The sequence below is a fragment of the Callorhinus ursinus genome, unplaced genomic scaffold (assembly GCF_003265705.2).
Source record: "Callorhinus ursinus isolate GAN/ISIS: 27379988/994484 unplaced genomic scaffold, GSC_fseal_2.0 scaffold70, whole genome shotgun sequence".
Classification (NCBI taxonomy): Eukaryota; Metazoa; Chordata; class Mammalia; order Carnivora; family Otariidae; genus Callorhinus; species Callorhinus ursinus.
This window is the reverse complement of record NW_027397132.1, coordinates 4,813,294-4,838,087: the sequence shown is the minus strand read 5'-3', so window position 1 is coordinate 4,838,087 and position 24,794 is coordinate 4,813,294. Positions and strand designations below refer to the sequence as shown.

The following is a 24,794-nucleotide window of genomic DNA, read 5'->3' as shown; positions in this document are numbered from 1 at the left end:
GGGGTAGGGGGACAGGGGCAGGGGCAGCTGAGCAGATCCCTGTGGCCTCTGGCTTCTGTGGACGCTCAGAGCCCTGGGGTCGTGTCCTCGGCCCTGCTCCCCAGGAGGGCAGCACCCAGACCCTGGCCCCTCCCGGCTCCGGGCATCAACCCAACACCAGGGACCCCGTGGGGGGGGGGGGGGGGGGGCCGCCGCTGTCTGAAGGGAATTAAACAGGAACACACCGTTTGGAAAGAGGTTTTAGTGAGGCCGCCCGGGCTCCCGCCCCAGGCCACTGGCACTACTGAGGAGACACGCCGTCCTCCAGGGGCCTCAGTGGGGTCAGGGAACTGTTGGGTCCCGCGAAGAGGCAGCTGAGCTTGGGCTTCAGGTCGTTCCACACCTTGCTCATCTGGAGGAGAGGGAGCACAACAGGGTGAGAAACCCCCGAGGAGCCCCATGCCACCAGACCGGACCAGGGGGGCAGCTGGCCCTTCCCCTCGCCACATCTCAGCCCCTTCCTCCACAGGGGACACTGAAAGCGGAGGAACGGTGTGCGCCGCACGCGCGCCCGGCAGGTGGGCTCCGCCAGGACCGGCCTCCCGGTGCAGCGGGTCACACCGGACAAGCCGCGCCAGAGAGCAAGTGGGGGTAAGACATGCAGCAGCGCTCGCTCACTCGCACGCTGGTATCCGGCTTGAGGAGCGGACACCAGCGGCACGGGGAGGAGGGCGGCTCGGAGTCAGCCTCCCCAGACCCGAGCCCACCCGCACGGGGCCCCGCGCGGGCCTCCACCAGAGCGGGAGAGGCCCACTCCTCTCTGGCTGACACGTCGGGACGCTCCCCAGGGATGGGGACGCGGCAGCCTCAGATGCTTGTAGCCCATCACCCTCCGGGTCCCATGCCGATCCTGGAGGCCGGGCAGGCGCACAGCACACACCGTCCTTCAGCAACGGAAACTTGCCACAGGGATTAAACACGCCGAGGCTGAAGAGTTCTAACAGGCGCAGAGCCGGGACTGCGGCCCAGGCTTTAGGGACTCTGGCCTGAGCATCCCTAAGGGACCAGGGAGCTACAGGTGGCCACAGGCAGACGCGCCCCCCCCCGCCCCCAGCAGGTGACTGTGCTGCTGGGGCTGCCACCAGGACTTGACCCGACCCAGCACACACCACGTCAGCAGCCGCCAGCAAAGGCAGAACCACACGGGGACTGTACACGAGTTTCTTCAACCCTAGACGCACACCCCCTTCTAGGCTGTCTGGAGAGGGACACGCCTGCCCCCGTTCACGGAAGAGCGAGGAGTCCAAGACAAGCTAGCACTACGCAGCTCTGGGTTCCTGGGGCCAGCAGGTGTCCACGGAGCTTGCCACGTCTCCGGCCAAGCAGACGGCTTGTTCCCAGCAGTGCAGGAGCCGCCGGCCGGAGGACGCGGACCCGGGGTCTGCGCCAACCCCTGCCTTCTCTCACCGACGCCCCACCCTCCCTTCTCTCCATCCCAGCGGACGCTGCACTTTACCCGACTCCAGAATCCCTCCAGGAGAGGAGGAACGCTTCCATCGTGGTCTCACGCTGCCCCCCACCCTCCAAGAATCGTGAGGACAACTTTGCCACTGCTGTTCTGCCTACGTGTGAGACAGCAGACGTGAACCCTGCCTGTTTACAGACCCCGTGCTCCCCAGCAATGCCGCAAGGCCGGCTGCAGGAGTGCCAGGCTCCCAGACAGCGAGGGGCTGGCCAACCCACCTCCTTGTGCCCTTGGATCTGTGAGTTGACAAAGGCCCCGAGAATGTGGGAGGTGAGGGGCAGGTAGACGTGGACCAGCTGCATCTCCTGGTGCAGGCAGTACAAGGAGAAGTAGCTCCGAAGCTCCAAGGTCTGGATGGCATTCTCCTGCTGCAGAGAGAGGAGCCGCCCCTTGTACCTGGCCCAGCAGACGCTGCAGAGCGCCACACCAACACACGGCCTCTCCCCGAGCCCGGGGCCTCAAGCCCTTCCCTGCATCAGCACTGAGGAAAATTCCAGGCCACTCACCCCAACCAGGCGCCCCGAGGGCTCTACTCTGGGCACCGCAGGGCCGCCTGCCCACCCCCACCGCCGGCTACACCGGCCCCGGGCAGTGACGCGCCAGAAGCTCAGGGGCCAGGCCCCAAAGTACAGCTCCAGGGTCCAGCCAGGCCAGGCCTGCAGCCCCGGGGCCGCCCGCCCCCGCCCCCAGTAGCACCTCGACGATGCGGGACTCCAGCTGCTCCGCGGCGTCAGGCTCGCGGCTCTGCACGGTGGTGCTCAGCATCTGCCTCCTCGTCAGGCTGTACTTGTGCAGTGCACGCTGGTGCTTGTGCAGCACGCCCTTCTCATGCCGTTCACACAGCTCCTGTGCGGGGGGGGGGGGGGGGGGGGGGGGGGGTTGCACCTGCGCTCAGCCACCAGCCAGCCGGGACCGGAGCCGTCCTCTCCGGGGGAGGCAGCGGGAGGAGACCGGGAAACAGACACAGGCTTCGAAGTCAGCGCTGTTCATATGCGAGCCCCTCCTCTTTAGAAACCGTTCACACGCACTCCCACTCACTGCACACTCAGGGAGGATTCGTGGAACGGGATGGTTCAGGTGACGGGCCCCGGGTGAAACCAGGAGGGGCTGCAGTGCAAATCGGCACCACCAACCGAAAACCCACATAAACTAGGTCCTATCCACAGAGGAAGACGGACAGGGAACACGGAAGATGGGTCTCCGACTTTTCCGCTGCCCAGTTTCAGGAAGCCCATGTCCCTCCAGCAGCAAAAAGACCCGTCTCCAAAAGGAAGATGCACTGGCATTTCCCTGGAGCCGTGAAATAGCCCCAATCAGTAATCTTGTGGGAAATACTGGCCACAGAATCACAGCGCTGGGATCTCAAGGGGACCTCGCTACCATCCAACTTAACAGAGAAATCCCTTCTGGGACCTCCTCAAAGTCCTGGGGCCCCTCTCCTTGAGCTCAGCACGAAGCATTCTCTGGCTTCACAGACAATCCAGCCCATCACCGAAGCCGACACGGTTCAGAAGCCAGCCCTACACAGAGCTGGAGTCAGACTTCCCAGAACCTCTGCCCACAGAAGAGGCAACCTCCCTCAGTGCTAGGCCAGCCCCTCACGTATGTGTAGGGAGCGAGCATATTTTCTCACACACATGTGCAGTCACACGTGCACACGCACACACGTGTGGGGACACACGTATACGCACGCGTATATATAAGGTGCTCATGCATTCACACACATGCACACGTGTGCACACACTCACACATACATACCACACATGCACACGTGTATGCACGTCTCTACGTGTACACACACACGCACTCATGCACATGCACACACACACTCACACCCGCCATTCTCAGACCAAGGGAAGACAGAGGCCTGTCTGCACACCTGCTGGGGCCACAGCCCAGAGCACCGGCAGAACCCAAGGGGAAATAACTCTGGCAAGACTGCCTACGGCCCATCTTCCCTCTACAGCCCTGGCTTCGCAGCTCTTCGTCCACTCCTCTGGAGTCACACCCCTGAAAGATCATGGATCCTTCTCAAAACCTCTGTCCTTGGCCAAGGAGCAGCCAGACTCACTTTATAGGACTGGAGCAAATCCAAGAAGAGGTTCAATTTCTCCACCACGTCATTCTCTTCCTGTTTGCCCTAGAAAACAAGGGTGGGTGACCAACACCGAGCACCACAGGACCCAGAGCCCCGGCCAGGGCCCCCCATACACAGGCCTGAGCTGGCTCTCCCCCCCACAGCCACCAGCCAGCTCTACAGAAGAGCCACCTTCCCACACGAAGGCCCCCCAACATAAGGCAGGGAAGCCACAGGACCTGGCGGCTGGTTGAAAACTGCATCCTCAGTTCCCAAGGTCATGTGCCCACACCTTCAGTCCCCAAGGTCATGTGCCCACTCGTGCTTGTCGCTCCACAGCACTGGGCCTCCCAGCATGCCAAAGCCACGGTGCGGTGGGGCTGGGCTGGCTTCCTGGGACCCCCCTGTTCTAACACCGTGCTCACAGCCACACGTCCTGCAGGGCTCTAGAGCACAGCTCATGTCCCTCAGGCACCGACACTTGCCGAGCACCTTGCCCGGGTGTTTGCTGAACACTTCCTAGGCATTCACCAAGCACCTCTCAGCTGTTTGGTGAGCACCTCACCTCCCCCAGGTGCAGCGTGAGCTCCTCAGAGAAAAGAGCCCTTTTCACAACCTCTAGAGCTCCAGCTACGGCACAGCATGAAAAGCTCAGCTCAGGAACCACGCATCGGACTGTGTGTGTAGAGGGTGCAGCCAGGAGGCAGAAGATGGGAAGACAGGGGGAGGGAACGAATCTTGACCGCGTTACAAGCACTGCCCTGGGAGCCAGGGGCTCCTGCCCGGGTTCTGCCACCAACTCAGGGGACCCGGGACTCATGCCCGCTGAGCTCAGAGGTTCCAGGCTACTCATTCCCACACCCACAGCCAAGACTCGAGCCAATAAGGTCACAGGAAAATAATAGGCACGTTCCAGGTCTTCTAAACCTGGAAGGAAAACACCAGAGGTCCACAGGTGCCCTGCTCCCGCCTGACTGAGCGGAGGGCCACAGGAGGACGGAGGTTCCTCGGTCTAGCAGCAGGTCCCGTCACTGGCTAAGTCCCAGTTCTCGTTCAGACCCCAAAGCACCATCCTGTCAGCATGGAAAAAACAGCCCCCTCTGAGTCTCCGTTGTCCAGCCAAGATATAGCGACCTGGGGCCCCTAACAGGTATGGGGAGAATAAAACCAGGGCGTGTGGAAACGGAGTGAGGAAAACCAGCCCCTGGATGTCTTTCCTCGCGCAGTGAGAGTGAACAGAACCCCAGCTGTGCTGGATGAAAGTCCTGACGGTCGTTTGATCCAGTTTCACATTAAAACTATATTAATTTCACTTCAACGTGAAAACCACGAGGAATAGTCAGGAAGTGGCACTTCCTCAGACATCACATTTCAAAGCAGCATCCGCCAGCTATCAGAGAATCTCAGAGCTTGGGGGTCAGCTTCAAACTATGAACTTTCACCACATCAGAAGCCTGAACCCTCTCTCCCACTTCAAAGGCAGAAACACAGCGTCCAAAGCTCAGTCGGAAAACACAGGAGATGACAGAGTCAGGAGTTTCCGTTCTGCGGGACACCTGGGGATTCACCGTGCACCCCACACGCTCTCCCACCCCTGCCATGAGGCTACCTGTTGAACTGGGAGCTGTGTGGGCCCAGGAGACCTGGGCCCTGAGAGGGACCAGGACAGCTTCAATTTTAGGTTTCAAAATGAGCTTTGAGGAAAGTCCAACAGGTTCCATGAAAAGTGTCCGAATGACCTCATCCAGCCCTTGCTTCTCACGGACACGGAACAGGCCCAGGAAGCCACATAACCCGAGCACAGGCCCAGCACAAGACACTGCCGCCGCACCTCCCACAGCACAGTGCCAGTCCTCCCTGCGGTGGACACGTGGGCACCTGGCAGGCCTGGAGAGGGACTGGGCCCGGCGCCAATTCTGAGAAATGCCAACAACACCCTACGCTCAGTTTCTAACAGGAACACACAGGCACCGGGACCACAGAGGAAGAAAACCCAGGACTTTCCGTACCAGCCAATGAGATCAAATTTCCTTTTCAGAACTCAGAGACGTCCTGGGCCTCTGAGGGCCCCACCTTGAGCCTGAAAATCCCCCAGCTCCACGGTCAGAGTCCACCACCGTCACCGTGTTCTCCAGCCTGCTACTAAGGAGCTTCGAGCGTCAGACAGGCAGCAAGTCCCTTCACAGGTACACCATTTTAATTTATTTACTACCAGCCTAAAGACCATTTCCCCAAGAACCAGGCCGCAAACACTCACCCTCAAAGTCACGTAGGGGTTTTACAGCATCAAAGCACCCAGAAGAGCCTCTCCGTCTGCCAGTAAACTGTGGACCTTCAAATCAATCCCCAAGGACCACAAGGCCCCTGCGCGTGCAGCAGAAGCATTTCCGGAGGCTAACTGGGTCTCTGCGGGGAATGGAGATGGGCTCTCTCGGAGCTCCGGAGCTTACTTACTGTCCTGATAAGTTATCAAGGAACCAAGTACTTGCTGACTAGGATAGCAAAGTGGGAACTACCTGGTCCACACAGAAGCATGCGGGGAAGTCCGAGATTACATTTTCAAGGACAGATTATAGCTTCTCATCTCAGCAAAATCAACCCTCAAAGGACCAGCACCCAGTCTGTCATGAGCAACCATCTTCAGAGCGTCAGGGGCTCACAGGGAGCCACTCGGAACAGATGGGGAGGGACATGCAGTTCCAACCAAGACCAACACCCACTCACTCTGGACAGAGGACTCCAAAGTCCACGTAAGAAGAGGTCCCTGCGTCCGTTAGACAGGGACAGGTGCTCTTCAGAACGGGCACCGAGCACAACAACGTCACTCACCTGCTGGGCAGCTTTGTCAGCAAGCAGTGCAAATTCAACGGACAGGCCTCTCAGCGCCTGTTTAAGGGACCCCCACGTGCTGCTGTTCAGAGAGGCCCAGGAGGGGAGCGGGGTCGTGTCAGACCCCAAAGCACTAAGGGAAAAAGAAACAGAGGAGACAAGACACTCAAGGCCTGGGAGCCAAGCTGGCCATCCAGCATGACATGTCATCCCAGGGCAACCTCTGCCAACGAAGAGCGGTCCCTGGGGACATCTGAGCATCTGTCAGAAAGGCAGGACCTCAGTCCCCGCCCCAGGCCTCCTGAGCCAGTTCTGGTCAACAAGCCCCCCAGGGACGGGTGTGCACATGTGGGCCTGCGAGGCAGAATTCTGGAGACCGCGGAGGAGGGTGCGTTCCTGGCTGACCGTCCGCTGCCCCTCCACCCAGAGGAGCGTGAACAGTTCGTGCCATCCTTTTCCAGTCTAGTCCTGACAGCAGGGAAAACGCCGTGTGACCTACTGGCACACACTCGTCTGTTTAGGGATCCACCCTTCCCTGCCTAAATTCCCATTTTGTCCTTCTAAATTCCATAACCCATTTCCCCAACCCTGTCCTTCGCCTTCTAACAGTGAAACTGGTCAGAATGGGCGTCGCTATGGTAAAACGCCTTCTGCCACGAAGTCTGCAGATCCCTCCCCCGGCGGGGCACCTGCCTCAGCTCCTTCCCGAATATGAGAAGGTCAGCAGCATTGTCGATGGCCCTCGATGCAATCCGCTCAGCCCGATCACGAAGCTTGTGGAAGCTGTTGTAGATGTTCCGAATGAGCTCCCGGCTGACGGCTAACTGAGTCTGGATGTCGGCCGGGAGGAAGTCCTGGCAGGGAGGACAGCAAGGCCGCGCATTACTGGCCGTGAAGGGCCTTTTGGAGACAATGCCCATCAGGGCAGGCAAGAAGCCCAGCAACGGAGCAGCTTGTGGGCCCAGACGCCAGGCCATGTGGGGGCCTCACGGGGCCTCCCTTCTTGTCCAAAAAAAACCAGAAACCAACATCACACATATACCACAAACACTAAGCTGAGTGGCCCCAGGAGATGGCGATTCTAGCGTCCACTGAAAGTGGACCCAACTGGAGGTCCTGCCAGAACGCACACTCCAGTAATAACCATCAAGCTCCAAGTGACTCTCCGCATGAGGGCAAGTCCTCCAGGAAGCCGCATTTCTCCCCCAAGAGTCACTTTTTACCAGCTTTACTATTAACTACCTATTAACGTGAACTCTTCTTTAACATTAACATTAACTACATAACGCTTACAAGATAGGAAGCTTAGAGAATGGAGTGGGCACATGGGCAGGAGTCCGTATTTCCGTATGGAGAAGCAGTTTAAGAAGGAAAAGGAAAAAGCTACCCAGTAGCCACCTTAATCCGCCTTAGAGAAAGAACAGATTTGCTAAATTTTACAATAAACCAATGCAACACTCCCATCCCCTCTGAAATCCGAGAGGCTAGTGACCCAGCGGGAGTCCACCTGAATCACAAAAAAAGCCTCGGGGATGTGGCAGGACAGCTGGCCGGCTCTGTGGCCAGACCATGTTCAGCCCCCTACAGGTGGGCTACTTGGTGGTCTGGGACCTTGGCAGCCTCTCGGGGGCCCGTCTCCCCATCTGCAAAGTTGGCAGGACACCAGCTGTGCGTTTGAGCAGGTGAAAGCAGGTGAAATGAGGAAACCATGCAGCAGGCCTCAGCGTCATCCCCAGCATGCAGTCAGGCATGGGGTCAGGTGGTCACTGCCTGGACTGGAGGGGGCGCGTCACGACGAGCAAAGTACCTTGGCCCGAGGAGCCAGCTTACAGTTCATGAATTCATCTCCAACATACTGAGCTGATTCCTTTAACTTGTTCTGCACGTCCTGCAAAAGGAAACAGAACAGCCAGCTCTACCAAGCTGCAGAACAGTCTGTACGAGACCACGGAAGTCAGCAGGAAGCAGGATGTAGGCCTTCCTCAAAGGGAACGCGTTCCCATTGAAGGGCTGTCACACAGGCATCCCAGAATATCTCGTCACTGTGTCTCCCAGGACTTCTTCCCATTGACTTTAACCTTTAGGGTGGCCTTCCACAGCCAGGAAAGCCTGACCTAACAACACCGGCACTGCAAAACCTCCAGCTCCAGAGGGCAGCTCTCTCTCCAGAAACACAGGAACTCCATCCAGAGCAGAGAGGACCTCCATGCCATAGACGTCACATCCTGGTGGGTCCCACCGCGTGGGGCACAGAGACGAGCTGAGGTGTCCTCCTTCCTTCAGACAGACCCACAGGACCCGGCCCACAGAGCCCCGGGAGGGCCCGTGGGCAGCACACAGGCCTCCTTGGCAAAGCCATGTCCAAGACTGGGACCCACAAAGAGCCATGGGAAATACAGGCAGAGAGCCTAACCTGCAGCTCCTTATGAGTCAAGGAATTCTAGAATTTCAGAGATGCCTTGAGGATCATCTGTCCTAATTTTCTCATTTTACCAGAGGAAACGGAGTCAGGGAGGTCCCAGGGACAACACCCTATCTGTGTGAGGGCAAAGGGTCACACCTCCAGGACAGGGACGCCGCCCAACTCTGTGCCCAGTGTGTGCAGCTCCCAGGTCCCCCCGCATTCCTCTCTGGCAGTAAAGATCCCTGTGCTAAAGGAACCTGTGCACCCAGGGTTCAAAGGCCCACACTCCCAGCTAAAGGGCAGAGGATCACAGCAAGCTTTCATGGGGTGCCTGCTTCACGTCCCATAAGAGGGGCGTCAGTGGCAGGTACCCCTGAGCCAGCAGCAGGAAAGCCTTCTCAAGGAGACCCCAGACCCCTCGGTCTGCCTCTGCGGCTCCACAATCTGTGTCCTGCAGTGGGAGAGGGTGGGAATGAGCCCCCCAGGGCCCTGCTCGAGAAGGGGGTTCCCTCGGACAGAAGACGACCCATCTGATTCCACTGGTAAAGTGGCCCTGTTGGAGCCCCTACCTCCACCCCTCTCCCTAGGCAAGCAGGCTGCCCTTGGGACAAGACAGGGACTTCCTCCCCAACTGGGAACAAGGGCTTTGCCTCGCTCCCCAAGGCTAACGAACACTGCACAACAGCTGACAGACACGGCCGCTTGGTTTCTAACAGAAATTAACATCCACATGGAGACGGTCTCCCAGGATGTGGGTCTATCCTGCAGCTCTGTGAAAAAGACTTCACTCAGTCTTCCAATGGCACGTCATCAATGTGGCCTCATTTGCTTTCGGGGAAACACCCATTGCAATCTGGGGTCTCCGGCACTTCCGTAACCCGCCCAAGCAAAGCCTTCAGGGCGACGGCGCTCAGAACCTCCAGCTGGACACACCAAATCCTGCCAAGCCAACGCCAAGGATGCCTCCTGACATCACAGCCCCATTATCTGGGAAGGAAGTAAATCTCACTTGGCGCAGTCACGTGGGCAGGAGACTCCATCGGGGCACCGAAGCCGAGGAGAGCAAGACAACAAGCAAATATAAGAATGCCAGGCAGTGTGGGGAATCTCAGGCCCCACCCGCGACAGTGAAGTACTCACAGGGCCACTGAAGGACAGGAACAGCCGGAGGGCCACGTCCTCGGAGAACGGGGGGTGCCGGGCCACCAGGTTAATGAAGCGCCTCAGCGCCCTCCGCCGGGCCTCGATGAACTCCCGGTCGGCTGCGGGCAGAGAGCATGGGGTCAGCAAACAGGCTGGGCAGCAGCCCCACCCCAGCCCCCCGCAAACATGCTCCGCGGTGCGGGAATCTACCGGGAAAAGCATGGGTCCCTTTTGTTTGAACCAACAGTGATCCACCTCTTGCAGACCCCCAACAGGCAAGATGGGCACTGCTCACTGTGAAGGCGCAGGTTGTGCCGCACTCCCCCCACCCCACCCACGGCCGACCCGGCCTTCCTGGGCGCGTCCCTTGCCAGCCAGCCCCCCAGCTTTACCTCCCAGCACTCTCTTGGGCGGCAGGGCCGGCACCATGCGGTAGGGAAACTTCTGCAGCAGCATGTCGTGGAGAACCACGAAGTCATTGTACCGTCTGTACACGGAGGACTTGAAGCGCTGCAAGAGGACGGAGGGCCCTGTGCTCAGACGCCAGAAACCTCCCCTGTCCCCCACCCCCGCCACCAACCAGAGCCCGCGGGAGCGGTGCGGCTCGGTGCCCCACCCTGCCTCACCAGGCTCTGCCGAGGACAAGCCCCGTCCTCCCCGGCGGCGCTCACCCAGCCTCCCACCGCCGCACAGCACGAGCGTCCTGCCCCACCGCCCGTTACTCGGGCTCTCCTGAAGAGACCGGACTTGGGGCAGGAGGCTGCGCCTGCACAGCGGGGCCCACCCCCCATTAAAGGCAGCCGACGTGAACGATGCCCTCTTCACTGCGTCCCACGGGCGCCCTCCCGAACACGGTCACGCAGCGCCGGCGCAACACGCACGACTACCTCCTGGGAGAGCGCCAACCGTCGCGGCAGACCAGACACCGCCCAGAAGGCCGGACAAGCGGACGTCAGACTCAGTGCCACCGTACGCCTGTCACGGACAGACCCGTGGGCTCCGCGAGCACCAGCCCCCACGCGCAGAGGAACCTGACCTGGCTCCATGTCCGAGCTCACACGACACGCGCGTATGAGCATCGATCCTGGAAATCACACACGCTGTACTGCTTGTGAATAACGCTGCTCAGGGGACAGCAGCCAGTCTGACCCCGACGACCAGACGCCCTGGGGAAGCAGAGCTGTGCACACAGCACAGGGGGGCCGGCTGCCAGGGGTTCAGGGCAGAGGGATGAACAGGTGGGACGCAGGGGACCTTCAGGGCCGGGAACACTGTGGGACACGTGGCGGTGGATACCAGCTGTCACCGTCCAGACCCACAGAATGTGCGCCCACCCAGAGGGACCCTCGCACCGACTGTGGTCTCTGGGTGACGACATGTCTGCGTGGGATCACCGATCGTGACAAATGCCCCGTCTGGGGGACACTGATCATGGGGCAGCCTGTCCTGGTGGAGGGGAAGCAAGGGGATATGGGAAATCTCGGCTCCTTCCACTCAATTCGGCCATGAACCTCAAACTGCCCCCCAAAATGTAACGTCCATTAAAAAAACTCCATAAGCTCTACAAAGAGAACCACAAAGTCAGGCGGCTGCTCTGCTGGGGACAGCACATGTCATGCCACATCTGCATCCACCACGGCCTCTGGTTAGCGGGGTGCTGCTGGGGGTGGAGCAGCGCATCCCAGGAGGGAGCCCGGGCAGAGCGGGGACAACAAACTTCCTGAAGAAACGGGGCACCTGAACGACACGGGAAGGGCCAGCTGCCAGCGCCCGTACAGGGGAGGGCAGCCCCCGACGCTTGGAGCCACCACACCCTGGACCGCACCCTGGGCCGTGAGGCCGGAAGGAGGAGACGCGCCCACGCCGGCTCCAGCCCGCGGAGGAAGGGGCTGCGCCCCCCCGACCCACCCTCACCTGGGGAGCAGCACCCACAAGCGCACTAGAACAAAGCTGACTCGCCGACTTCGGTCTCTGCAGCTTGAGAACACCTCAAAACAAAAATCCTGTGACTGCCGATTCCCAGAGCACACGCACACGGCCCCTCGGTTCAGAAAACGTGCTTCCTCCCCGGGATGACAGAGACTCCTCCAACCGAAGCCCCACAGCAGCAGGACGCTGCCGCGCCCGCGGGGCCCTGCTCCGCCTGCCCTTGTGCGTCCCCCACTGACACAGCGGGACTCCACAGGCCCGAGAATGCTGTCGGCTCATCGATGACTTAATCCTCAGTTTCCAAATAAAAACTACCCCCAGGATCCATTCTAACAGCACCAGGATATAGACAGAGAACGGAGAAAGGGACGGAAGATTACCACTGCGGATGCCTCCCTGTCTCCGCACAGATGCACAGCCGGGTGCCCAGCACCCCCTCGACTCCGGTATCGGGGGGCCCCTGACAGCGCAGGCAGCGTCCTTAGCGGGGATGAGATGGACACACACCAATCCTGCCCTCCAAACGGGACCCGAAGCCCACACTCCACCCTCAGGGATTTCCCACCACTGCCAAACCACATCAGGCTGGCCCGCTCCCGCAGCGTGTGCCCTGCAGACCGGATGAACTCCTCTGAGCAGCATCCCAGCAGAGGGATGGGGAGGGCAGGCTGAGCTAGCTGGGGATGTGACTGAGCCAGAACAAGATGTGGGGACACGCAGGCTATGGAAACATCTGTTGGGTGGCTTGGCTCTCGGTGTCCAGTTTTGGATCTTCCCTTTAAGCCCAGCACACGGATTCTCTCTGCGGCCCTTCCCCTCACGCCACCCCCGCCCCGCCTCGTTTCCCAGCAGGCACACACTGTTTGCCCCTTACCTGGCTGGAAACCTCGTATTCCACATGCTTCAGGAAAAGGCCCTTCTTTTCGGGAATGAGCTCCACCTGCACAGTGTCCCTGCCCAGTAGCTCCTGCAGGGTGTATGACAGCAGCAGCGGGTTCCCCTGCGGCATCTGCATTCGACTGGGGTGTGGGTCCCTCCGCTCGCTGACCTGGGGCGTGGGCAAGTCTGGAGAAGGGAAAGCAAATGGCCAATAAAAACAGCTGCTCAGAAAGTGGAGGCTGCCACCAGCCGGCCCTCCCTCCACCGTGTGCTCACTCAGCACCGGACTGTGGCCACGTCAACCCCCGTTCATTCATGCCGCGGAGCTGGCGCTCAGGGGCACCTCCTTCTGCTCCTAACAATCACCACGCCGTGATGTGTCCAGCCGCCTATGAATCAGCAAATACACCCACAGATCCAGGACCAGTCGGATCTAGTTTTCAACTTGGACAGAAAAAAAGTGAACTATTTACAAGTTTCATGAAAAAGAGCCCTCCTTTTCTCTGGAGTCCAGAAGAAGGTTAGAACCAAAGAAAGAGCCATATAATTTCTCTGTCCCACTGTTTTTACAGTGAACACACATTACTCCGTGTGCCAAAACATTCCAATTCCATGTAGGTAAAAAACCCACATGCTTGCTTAGAGCTAGGATTCCCAATCACACAAGTCAAAGAATCACACCCTCAAACCTCAGCTTCCCTACAGACAAGGAGTCACCCACACCTCACTCACAGAGCAGCAAAAGACAGATCAGAGAGATCACAGGCTAATAAACACGGAAGTCACATTAAAAAGTCGTTTGGTTTTTAGTACAAAAAGTTCTAAAGAAACGAAATTCTTTTTGGTTAAAAAACATAGTAAAGTTAAGGTACCCCACAGAGGGGGAGGGGGTCTTACTCTAACCAACACTGCTATAAACAACCACAACAAAATGTAGATTTCTTCCTCTTTTTTCCAAATTTTCTACAACGTGGTTGTATCATTTTTCATAATTTACTTCTTAAAACAACACTTCAAAGTAAGGTTGTGGTTGATATCCTAAACAGAATTAATGACTAAACTATTTTCATCTGAGAAATTACTCAGCATTTTAGAATTTAAAATGTAGTTGCCTTGGGACACCTGGGTGGCTCAGTCAGTTGAGCGTCTGCCTTTGGCTCAGGTCATGATCCCGGGGTCCTAGGATCGAGTCCCGCGTCGGGCTCCCTGCTCAGCGGGGAGCCTGCTTCTCCCTCTCCCTCTGCCTGCAGCTCCCCCTGCTTGTGCTTGCTCTCACTTCTCTCTCTCTGACAAATACAGTCTTAAAAAAAATTTTTTTTAATAAATAAGGATACAAAATGTAGTTGCCTTTAATTGACCTTAAAGCTTAAAACAAAATAAACTAAGGCCTTAATGCTTACTTGGGGACCCCAAGGGCCTCATAAAAACTCCACACAAAAACTCAACCTTACGTGCTCTAAAGCAGTAAGCTCCCAAGTGAGGGAGCATACCCTAGGGTGAAAACCATCCACAGGACGAAGAAAACAGAAGCAAATCTAGTCGTATTTTCATCTCTCGTTTTACAATTTACATTCCGGTGACATCACATAACATACATAATACAGTAGTACGACGCACGCACATAACTTACTAAAACTTGTACTGTGTAGATGCATGTACACACATGTGTACGGTGTACATGAGTGTGAAGTACGTGTGCATATGCGAGCATGCGTGTGCACGAGTGTATATATACAGGATAATGTACATGTGTATAAGTGTAAATGTGCACGTGTGTGTGTGCGTGGGTATATGTGTGCATGAGTGTGACTGTGTATACAGGGAATGCATACATGTGTGCATGGGGTGTGTACATGTGTATACGTGTAAATGTGCACGTGTGTGTACGTGGGTATATGTGTGTGCATGAGTGTGACTATATGTGTATACAAGGAGTGCGTACACGTGTGCATGGGGTGTGTACATGTGTTTAAGTGTAAATGTGCACGTGTGTGTACATGGGTGTGTGTGTGCATGAGTGTGACTGTATGTGTATAAAGGGAGTGTGTACACGTGTGTGCGTGGAGTGTGTACATGTGTACAAGTGGAAATGGTGCACGTGTGTGTGCATGGGTATGTGTGTGCATGAGTGTGACTATATGTGTATACAGGGAGTGCGTACACGTGTGTGCATGAGGTGTGTACATGTGTATTATAAGTGTAAATGTGCACGTGTGTACATGGGTATGTGTGTGCATGAGTGTGACCGTGTATACAGGGAGTGCGTACACGTGTGTATGGGGTGTGTACATGTGTATGTGTAAATGTGCACGTGTGTGTACATGGGTCTATGTATGTGCATGAGTGTGACTATGTGTATACAGGGAGTGCATACACGTGTGTGTATGGGGTGTGTACATGTGTATAAGTGTAAATGTGCACGTGTATAAGCATGTACGTGTATGTCATGGGTGTGCACACATGAGTGTGTGTACATGTGTGTATGTAAGTATGTGTGCATATATTAAGAGTCCCCAATATCTTAATGGCCAAAATGTGGAGACCACAGCTCCAGAAGGTTCTCCCATCCTAATAACCCAGCCCCTTTCTGTGTAAAAATATTCTGATGGCCTTAAACTGTGTTTACCCAGTCTCTTTAGGGACCACATGTACTCTCGGTCAACAAGCCAACAAGTGTTTCTCAAGTACCCACTTGAGTACAGTAACGAACAGCTCAGGGTCACTGAGCTCATTAATAAACATTAAGCACACGGCTACAGATGGTCCCCAAGGCTGGGCACAATCCGTGAGGATCCAAACTCCAGGGCGAATGGGAATCCCACTGTGACGTAACTTTATGAGTACAGTGATAATGAGAGAGGGGGCCCAGACGCGGCGCCTGAGCCCCAACTCCAGGGGATGCATCCCAGCTGCTGGGGGGCCTGGCACGCAGAAGAGCCTTAAGGAAAGCTTGCCAAATGACTATCTGCTGCTATTTACTGCATTTTCAGGAGTGAAAAGCAGCATGTCTGGGAAAACAAAGTCTTGTGTAACTAGAGCACAGAATATGTGGAAAGACAGGAAAAAGTGAAGCAAAAGGTAACTGGAAGAATATTTTTATCAGAGAAAAGATATGCAAATACATGTATCTGAGGAGGGACTTATATCTGGAATACATAAAGAACTCTTAGAACACAGTAGAAATAAAGAGACAACCCAATTTAAAAATGGGCAAAGGATTTGCATAGACATTCCTCCAAAGATACACCAGTGGCCAAAAAGCACATAAAAAGGTGCTCAACATCACTGACTGTCATGGAAATGCAAAGCACAACCAGAGTAAGATACCCCCCACTGTGACAGCTCTAATTTAAAAAAAGGACTAGTGAACATTGGCCAGGACGTGGAAAAGCCTCACACATGCTGGCAGAGGCTGGCCTCAAGAACAGCCTGGCACGTCCTCACAACATGAGGCAGAGCCCCTCTGTGAGCCCACAGTTCCACTCCTGTAAGTATACCTGAGACGTGAACACGGGTGTCCACACAGAGACCTGTAGACAAACATCCACGGCAGCATTGTTCATAGGATCCAGAAAGCGGAAAAACCCAAACGCCCACCAACTGTCAGGGAATAAATAAAAGCGGTTTACTCATACAATGGATTATTAGTCAGCCGTACAAAGATTCATGCTATAAGATAGATGAACCTTGAAAACATGACGGTAAGTGAAAGAAGCCAGGCACAAGGGCGACGTATGGGATGAATCCGTGCAAACGTACAGAAACAATGCACACGGGTGCCTGCCTAGGGCTGGGGGTGGGGGGCAGTGATGGGAGAACACTGGGAAGTGAGGACTGGAAAATAAGGGGTTTCTCTGGCGGGTGATAAAATGCTCACGGCGAGGGGTGCACCACCCCGTGAACATGCCAACACTGCTATGTTGTGTCCTTTGCATGACTGAAGCGTATGGAACTCAAATGAGAACTACGAATGCCTTACATATAAAAGGTAGGTGACACCAGTAAGTGGCAGAGTTAAGAACCTCCAAAATCCTCCCTTCGACAGAAGCAAAAATGGTCAGAACCCACTTTTTCAGAACACTGGAAATTGAAGATGTGTGGCAAGCCAGGGTATATTTATTGATGTGATAATTAGTTAAAATGAGGCCATACTGGGGGCACCCAGGTGGCTCAGTCGGCTAAGCATCTGCCTTTTGCTAGGTAATGATCCCAGAGTCCCAGGATCGAGTCCCATGTCAGGCTCCCTGCTCAGCGGGTAACCTGCTTCTCCCTCTCCCTCTGCCCCTCCTCTCTGCTCTTGCTCGCACTCTCTCCCTCAAACAAATTAATAAAATCTTTTTTTTAAGATTTTTTTATTTATTTATTCATGAGAGACGGGGGCGGGGGGCAGAGGGAGAAGCAGGCTCCCGCTGAGCAGGGAACTCGATGCGGGACCCGATCCCAGGACCCCAGGATCATGACCTGAGCGGAAGGCAGACACTTAACCATCTGAGCCACCCAAGAGCCCAATTAATAAAATCTTTTATAAAAAAAAAAAATCAGGCCATACTGGAGTAGGCAGACCCTCAATCCAGTATGACTGGAGTCCTCATAAGAAGAGGGAGGACCACATGAGGAGCCCAAGACACCCAACACAGGGGTGGGTACACAACCGCAGAGGCAGAGACTGAAGCCACACAGCCACAAGCCAAGGAATGCAGAGGGTGGCCCGCCACAGCCAGACTCTAGAAGCGGCAGGAAGGGACTCTCCGCTATGGGGTTCGGAGGGAAAGCAGCCTTGCCCACACCTGGATCTCAGACTTCCGACCTCCAGGGCTATGAGACATTACTGCTGTTCCAAGCCATCCAATTTGTGGTGCTTTGTCATGGCAGCCATACGACACCCACACAAGAAACTTCACAGAATTCGTTCAGAGAGGTCATTAAATAAAGTCAACAATGATAAGCAGCAACACCTTGGGGAGGGAAGAAAATCTGATTTCGGAGTTGCCACACTGTATTATTTAAACTGTCCAGTTTACAACTAAAGTTTGTAAGACATGCAAAGAAACAAGAAAGGATGGCCAAACACGGAGGAAAAAACCACCACCAGAAACCGTCCTCAAGGAGGGCCAGGCATTGAACTCATTCAACAAAGACCTTACATCAGCTGTCTGAAAGAGGTTCCAAGATCTAAGAGGAACCATCTCTAAAGAACCAAGGGAAAGTAGGAGAACCAGGTCTCAGCAACAGAACATATCAATACACAGAAGTTGTACAAGAGAAGTGGATAAAAATTCTGGATTGGAGAAGCTCAATGAATGAAATGAAAAATTCACGAGAGGGACACAACCGCAGATCTGACTGGCAGATGGGAAGCCAGGCCAACAGAGACTGTCTGGTCTGGAGGGGACAGGAAGGAGAGAGGAGGAGGGAGATGGACAGACCCTCAGAGACCTGTGGGGCACCATCAAGTGCACCAACATCATCATCATCATGAGAGGCCCAAAAGGAGAAAGGCTCAGAACAAATATTTGAAGGAACTGCTAAAATCTTCCCAAATTTGATTTTTTAAATCCCAGAACCCAAGAGGTGCCTGGGTGGCTCAGTCAGTTAAGTGTCTAACTCAGGTTTCAGCTCAGGTCATGATCTCGGAGTCGTAAGATCAAGCCCCATGTCAGGCTCCACCCTCAGTGCAGAGTCTGCTTGGGATTCCTTCCCTCTCCCTCCCCCTCTGTCCCTCCCTGCCCCTGTGCATGGGTGCACGCACCCTCCCTCTCTCTCTCTCTCTCAAATAAATAAAATCTTCTAAAAAAAAAAAAATCCAAGAACCCCAAAAACTCCCACTAAGATAAACCCAGGAAGATTTACACCTAGACAGATCACAACTGCAGTGTTCAAACCGTCCAGAGACAAACAGAAACTCTTGAAAGCACCAGGAGATCAGCAATTGGTAAAGATGAACAGCTGACTCCTCAGAAGCCTCAGAGGCCACGAGACAGTGGGATGGCACAGAGTGCCGGAGGACAGAACAGTCAACCGTATTCTACATCCAGCCAAACTATCCTTCCAAAACGAAGGAGAAATTAAGACAGCCCCAGAAGACCAAAAACTGTGAATTCACCTTGGCACCCACAGCCCTTCCTTGCAAGAAACAAATCCACATGAAGAAAGAACTACACTGGAAAACAGACAAGGCAGTAGAAACTTATTCCTTACTTATAACTGTTTTCCTGGTTGACTTTAAAGACAACTGTGTTGGGCAATCACCACAAATGTGCTTTAACAGCATATGATTTACAGGGATACAATCTGTAGGATGGTAAGAGAATGGGGAGTGGAAGGGAGCTGTAGAGCAGCAAAGTTTCTACACACAACTGAAATTAAGCTGGTACCATCCAAGCTGGACTGGTACACATTAAGATGTGTAACTCCCAGGGCAACCCCTAAGAAAATAACAGAATCATATAGTGACCAAAACAAGGGAATTTATTTTTAAGATTTTTTTTTTTTTTTTTTTTTGACACACAGAGGGAGCACAAGCAGAGGGAGCAGCAAGCAGAGGGAGAGGGAGAAGCAGGCTTCCCACTGAGCAGGAAGCCCGATGCGGGGCTGGATCCCAGGACTCCGGACCATGACCTGAGCCGAAGGCAGACGCTTAACGACTGAGCCACCCAGGTGCCTTAAAACAAGGGAATTTAAACAGTACACTAGAGAACACCTATCTGATGTCAAACAGGGCAATGTCAGAACAAGGGTGGAGAGATAAAAGTAATGAGGGAAAGATAATTGGAGAGCACCAAGAAGTCTCCATTAAAATTTTTAAGATGGAGTTTTCTCTATCCAGCACGTATTAGTTTTGTTCTTTTCCTGATGGTTAAAGTAAGATAAAATCTCTAGACAGAACGTACGCTCAGTAATGATTACCAAACGGTCACATGCTGCCAAAGAATCTGAACTCTGACCATAGGAGAATCTAAAATTCAAAAAAAAAAAAAAATTTTTTTTAAAGTCAGAATCTAAAAGGCACATTTTAAACTAAAGACATAGCATGCACTCTTGATGGGTCCCCACCACCTTAAGAAGAGCCCCTCTGTAGAAGTTTCAATCTTAAGAAAGCTATGACCCCAAGTATTGGTTTCCTGAACTAGGGCATCCATGTTTTTAGGAAGGAAAACAGGTCATGTCAGATCAGCTACCTGTCATGTAATGGCCCATTCACCATGGAAAGAGGAGGAACACATAGAGGAAGACTCCGCTTTTCTGCGGGAGTAAATGTCAAGTTCAAGGACAGGACCTGAACACTCTCATGAAATGGAAAACACACTGCGCACCCACTCAGCCCTGACAGGTGACGCAGATGGGGAGACAGGCGGCTAGGCCCAGACTGAAGGGCTAGAAGGGTGGGTTTTGACAACAGACAGACGTGTGCTGACATCTGGTTTCTGACTTCCTCACCACGGGGCCCGGCAGGTGACCACCGAGCTTACCATTTATCACCAGTAAAAAGGCAGTAAGGGCGCCTGCCCCTTACCCTCGATGCACCTTGATGACTGCAACAACCCTTCAGAGGACCCCCTAGCAGTGTTCCCTCCCTGCCCCAACCGTTCTGGCACCAAACTGCTCAACTGAGAGTTTCGGACTCAACCCGGAACCTGTAGGGTCAGAACAAGGCCTGGCCTTGAAACGCCACTCGCTGCCCATGAGCCACTGGGAAGAAAGCTGCTCTCAGTGCCGCGGGCGGAGTCCACCTTGCCCCAGCGGCCCTTGTGGGGAACGACACATCGGAGCTGAAAATAGCCCCTAGAAGTCACTCAGTAATACCCCTGCCTCCCTTCCAGATTCTGGTGTTCGAATCCAAAAAGCCTTTATACATCTGTGGACTAAGATGTAGAACCAACTGCCCATAACAGGTGTCCGGGGCGATGAGCTCCAGGCCGGCCCACAGATCAAGGCCTCACGCGCGGCAGGGATGAGGCTCCGGACGCCTCACTACTATCAGACAGCCTAGCAGGTGTCAGAGAAACAGGCATCACTCCCAAGCCAGCCATCAATGCCCCGTGTGACCCCCAGGGCATGCCTCTGCCTCTCTGCAGCGCACAGATGGCACCAGTCAGTGAGCAGTCTTCAAGACCCCTTCAGGTGTGAAATTCTGTGATTCTCCAAGCCAGCAATCCACAAACGAAAAGCAACGAAACGTCAAAGATGGCGATCCTTCCCAACAACACGTTTCCCTCGGAGCCTCTGGGCGGCAGTCCTGCTCCGGGCACACACCCAGAGACATGTAGCACCCCGTGTTCTGACGGCAGCTGTCCGCTGGGGCCGTACTCACTCACCATAGGCCAGAGCTTTGGGAAACCCACAGCATTTGCTCAGTGAGCCGCGCTCTCGTGCACGGCCTTGCTGCATCTAGGCCAGCCTTAGCAAGCACTGACTGCTGCAGAAGTCACAGGCTGGGAGACGGCACAGCCGCACGGGCCAGCCCCTCCCGGGAGGCCGCCCCCTCGGGATGCACACCGATCCACGCGCAGGGGCTGCACAGAGCACGCCCAGGCGTCCCTAACTCCACTCAGCCCAGGCACTCCCCAGGGTTCTCACCGCTTGCAGAGAGCCCCTCCCAGCATCAAGGGCTTTTCAAACCACGATAAGTCATTTGTCCTCCAAAGGCAGCCAGGGAGGAAGGTTCCTACTGAGTTTAGTAGGAGGGCGCACCGGGACACATGTTCCGATGGACTCCAAGTTCATGGTTCTCCCACCACACACATCTACCACGACCGCCATCCTCGGCCGTCCATTCACCAGAATGTGGGATGACAAGGGCCAGCGAGAGACAGCGTGGTCTCAGGGCTCCAGCCTCCAAGCGGAGTGTGCATCAGAATCACCGGGTGGGCTTGATCAAAGGCTGATGAGTAAGATAACTGTTATTTTAAAAAAAGATACAAAATACGTGCTGGCCAGGATGTGGAGGGACCGGAAGCCCTGTGCCTGGCAGCTGGAAATGTAAAATGCCGTGCTGCATGAAACAGCCTGGCAGCTCCTCACAGAATAAACAGAATCACCGCGTGACCAGCAATCTCACTGCTGGGTCTCTCCCCACAAGAACTGGGAGCAGGGGCTTGAAGAGGTGCTCACTCACCCACATTCATGGCAGCATGATTTCCAGCAGCCGAGAGGTCAAAGCACCCCACGTCTCCACTGACAGATGAACAAAACACGGTCCATGCGCACCGTGGAATAGCATTCAGCCTTAAAAAGGAAGGAACGCTGGTTCCTGCCCCAACATGGATGAACCTTGAGGACACGGTGCTCAGTGGAAGAAGCCAGACACAAAAGGACAAACACTGTGGGATCCCATTTATAAGCGGTCCCTGGACTCACCAAAATCACAGACACAGAGAGTGGGTGGTGGGGCCAGGGGCTGGGGGCGGGGCAGAGTTTCAGTGTGGGAAGATGAGAAAGTTCTGGAGACACATGGTGGTGACGGTTGCACACTAGCGTAAATGTTCTTAACGCCATGAACCACACAACTGAAAACGGTTAAAATTGTAGCTCATGTATGTTTTACAACTGAAAACCCACACAGATTGCTGGGCTCAGCGCCAGAGTCTAGGGTGGAGCCTAAGACCCTGAGTTTCTAACAGGCTCCCAGGTGAAGCTGCTGCTGGTCCAGGGGCCACAGTTTGAGAACCACGGACGCAGGATGAGCAGAGGAAGGAACTCAGTGCTCAGTGCCTTGCCTGGACCCATGGCCCAAACAAATCTGACAAAAATCAGGTAGGTGTTCATAAATGCGGCCACCATGCTTTACTCAGAGAGAGCAGTGACCAATGGCAATCCAGGTGACAACTCTTTCAGTAAAATAACAGGAAATGGAACCAGCAGGGGTCCCCGATTTTCAATAGGAACATTCCTTGTCAGTCTCATGAAATAGGTTTCTACCTATGATCAAGAACTGTTCTAAGCTACTCTGTTATTCTAAAATTCAGCTGTTCTCAGGAAACGACCATGGCCTCAGAACTGAGAGCTCAGCAGGTGCATGGCCAGGGAGCGCCGTGAACAACCCCCCCCGGGGGGGGGGGGGGCGGTGGACCCCTAACTCGGAGCTCAGATACACAGAAACTCTCATGGCCTCAGCTTTGCTACCCCTCGGATGTGGCTTTCTCTTACCACCTTATTTTATGTACCGTGACGACATTTTTTAAATAAAGAAAACCACTCCAGGGGCACCTGTGTGGCTCAGTCCGTTAAGTGTCCGACTCTTATTTCAGCTCAGGTCATGATCTCAGGGTCGTGAGATTGAGCCCCGCATCCAGCTCCACACTCTGCAGAGGCTGCTTGAGATTCTCTGTCTCCCTCTGCCCCTGCGCCACCCCCCCAAAATAAAGAAAAGAGAAAGAAAACCACTCCGCGCCTACAGCATGCACACATCTGATTCCCCTTGCATATAACTCCCCACCCACAACAGACATACAGGGGATTTTTTTATACACAAAGCATATTTCCATGTGTGTACATGACCGTGTTTCTCTTTCAAATTTTCTGGAAAAGCAAAAACCTCCTAAGCTCTTCGCCACTCACATAACACAATCACCACAAACACCATTTTCCTTTCATTCAACCTTTGTTCTTAGGTACTTTATAAATGCGTTTACATTTGTTTTCATTGTGAGATATTTCAAACGTACCTAAAGTACAGAAAAGATCAGAATCCATGTATCCACCATGGAGATTTCACAGAAGATAACCCTGTGCCATATTTTCCTCTGAAAAAATGTTAAATACAGAAAACACGTTACGAAGGCAGCCACCCCCTCCCCCTTTCCTATCTGACAGTGGCCACTCTCTAGAGCCGACGGACGGCATCTGCAGGCAGGCCTGTGTGCTTTCTCAGCGTCTGTACGCGTCCGTAAAGTGCATGCGAGTTATCATCTTTCACATATACAATAAACATAATCATTCCCTTCGTCTGAGTTTTCTCGTCCTGGAAGACAGCACGTGTACGGAAAAGTGCACATGTCAACTCCGCTCAGCTCCATGCACAGCAGTGTGGCGGTACCCAGACAGATGGGACACACAGGCTCCCCACGCTCCCGTTCTCCATCTCAGCCACCCCCCGCCTAAGGGTGACTGCCACCTTCTGGTCCCACACGTGACTTTCACCTGTTGTCACATAAGTGGAATCAAGCTGTAAGTCCCCCCGACTCTGCCTGCTTCCACTCGGCATGATGTGTGAGGCCCGCCCGTGTCCCCGCTACAGACCACACAGTGTGGTCAGGCCACAGTCTACCTCCTGGTTCTGCTGCTAGACACCTGGCTGGTCCCAGGTTTTCCTGGGACACGCAGCGGAGCCAGGAGCGCTTGGCACACGTCGTGTGGTGGGCATGTACGCTCATTTCTGTTGGGTACGGTCCTTACAGTGAGGTCCCTGGGTCCCAGGACTGCACAGGTGTGGCTTGGCCAATACTTCCAGTCTTCCAGAGTGACCGAGCCACATCGCGCTCCCATGAGCAAGAGGTCCGGCTGCCTCACACCCGGGCCACTCAGTATTTCACCCACTTCCCCTCACCGATCCCATAAGACCTACACTTCTCCCCCACGGCTGCCGGTAAATCACCTTTTCATCTTGATTTTTTACGTAACAACCACTATTCTGTCTTCCTAAAAACTATTACCTGTAGTGATTGCACAATATCTCAGGTATGCAACTAAAAATCAGGGAGCCATTCTCCCGTTAACTGTTCCCTGCTATTGAAAATGCATGAAGAATAGCCTCATTCACAAAACATTCTGCTGTATTTTTTTATTCTGTCATTAGCATCAATTCCTAGAGAATGTTACATTTTTTTTTCCTGCTCATGGACACTTCCCTGGATGGCTTTTATAGACACACATGTTCAGTAAGACTTTCCTCAGAAATCCTCTTTTGAGGGGCGCCTGGGAGGCTCAGTTGGTTGGGCGACTGCCTTGGGCTCAGGTCATGATCCTGGAGTCCCGGGATCGAGTCCCGCATCGGGCTTCCTGCTCAGCAGCGAGTCTGCTTCTCCCTCTGA

The 24,794-nt window shown here is 54.5% G+C and overlaps 1 protein-coding gene across 2 annotated transcripts in view; it reads right to left on the bottom strand.

The window, feature by feature from the left end:
* Positions 1-226: 226 nt before the first annotated feature.
* The window catches only part of SNX8 (sorting nexin 8), a 38,430-nt gene continuing 13,862 nt past the window's right edge, over positions 227-24,794 (bottom strand). Inside the window, exons 2-11 of one of the 2 annotated variants that reach the window (XM_025863706.2) lie at positions 12,761-12,951; positions 10,350-10,467; positions 9,955-10,076; positions 8,218-8,298; positions 7,104-7,264; positions 6,411-6,543; positions 3,576-3,644; positions 2,201-2,350; positions 1,723-1,872; positions 227-391 (exon numbers count right to left, since the gene is read on the bottom strand). In XM_025863706.2, coding sequence (XP_025719491.2) covers positions 281-391; positions 1,723-1,872; positions 2,201-2,350; positions 3,576-3,644; positions 6,411-6,543; positions 7,104-7,264; positions 8,218-8,298; positions 9,955-10,076; positions 10,350-10,467; positions 12,761-12,951 — 1,286 coding nt within the window. In that variant the 3' untranslated portion in view covers positions 227-280. The remainder of the gene's footprint in view (positions 392-1,722; positions 1,873-2,200; positions 2,351-3,575; positions 3,645-6,410; positions 6,544-7,103; positions 7,265-8,217; positions 8,299-9,954; positions 10,077-10,349; positions 10,468-12,760; positions 12,952-24,794) is intronic. The other variant, XM_073886273.1, reaches the window with a different exon arrangement.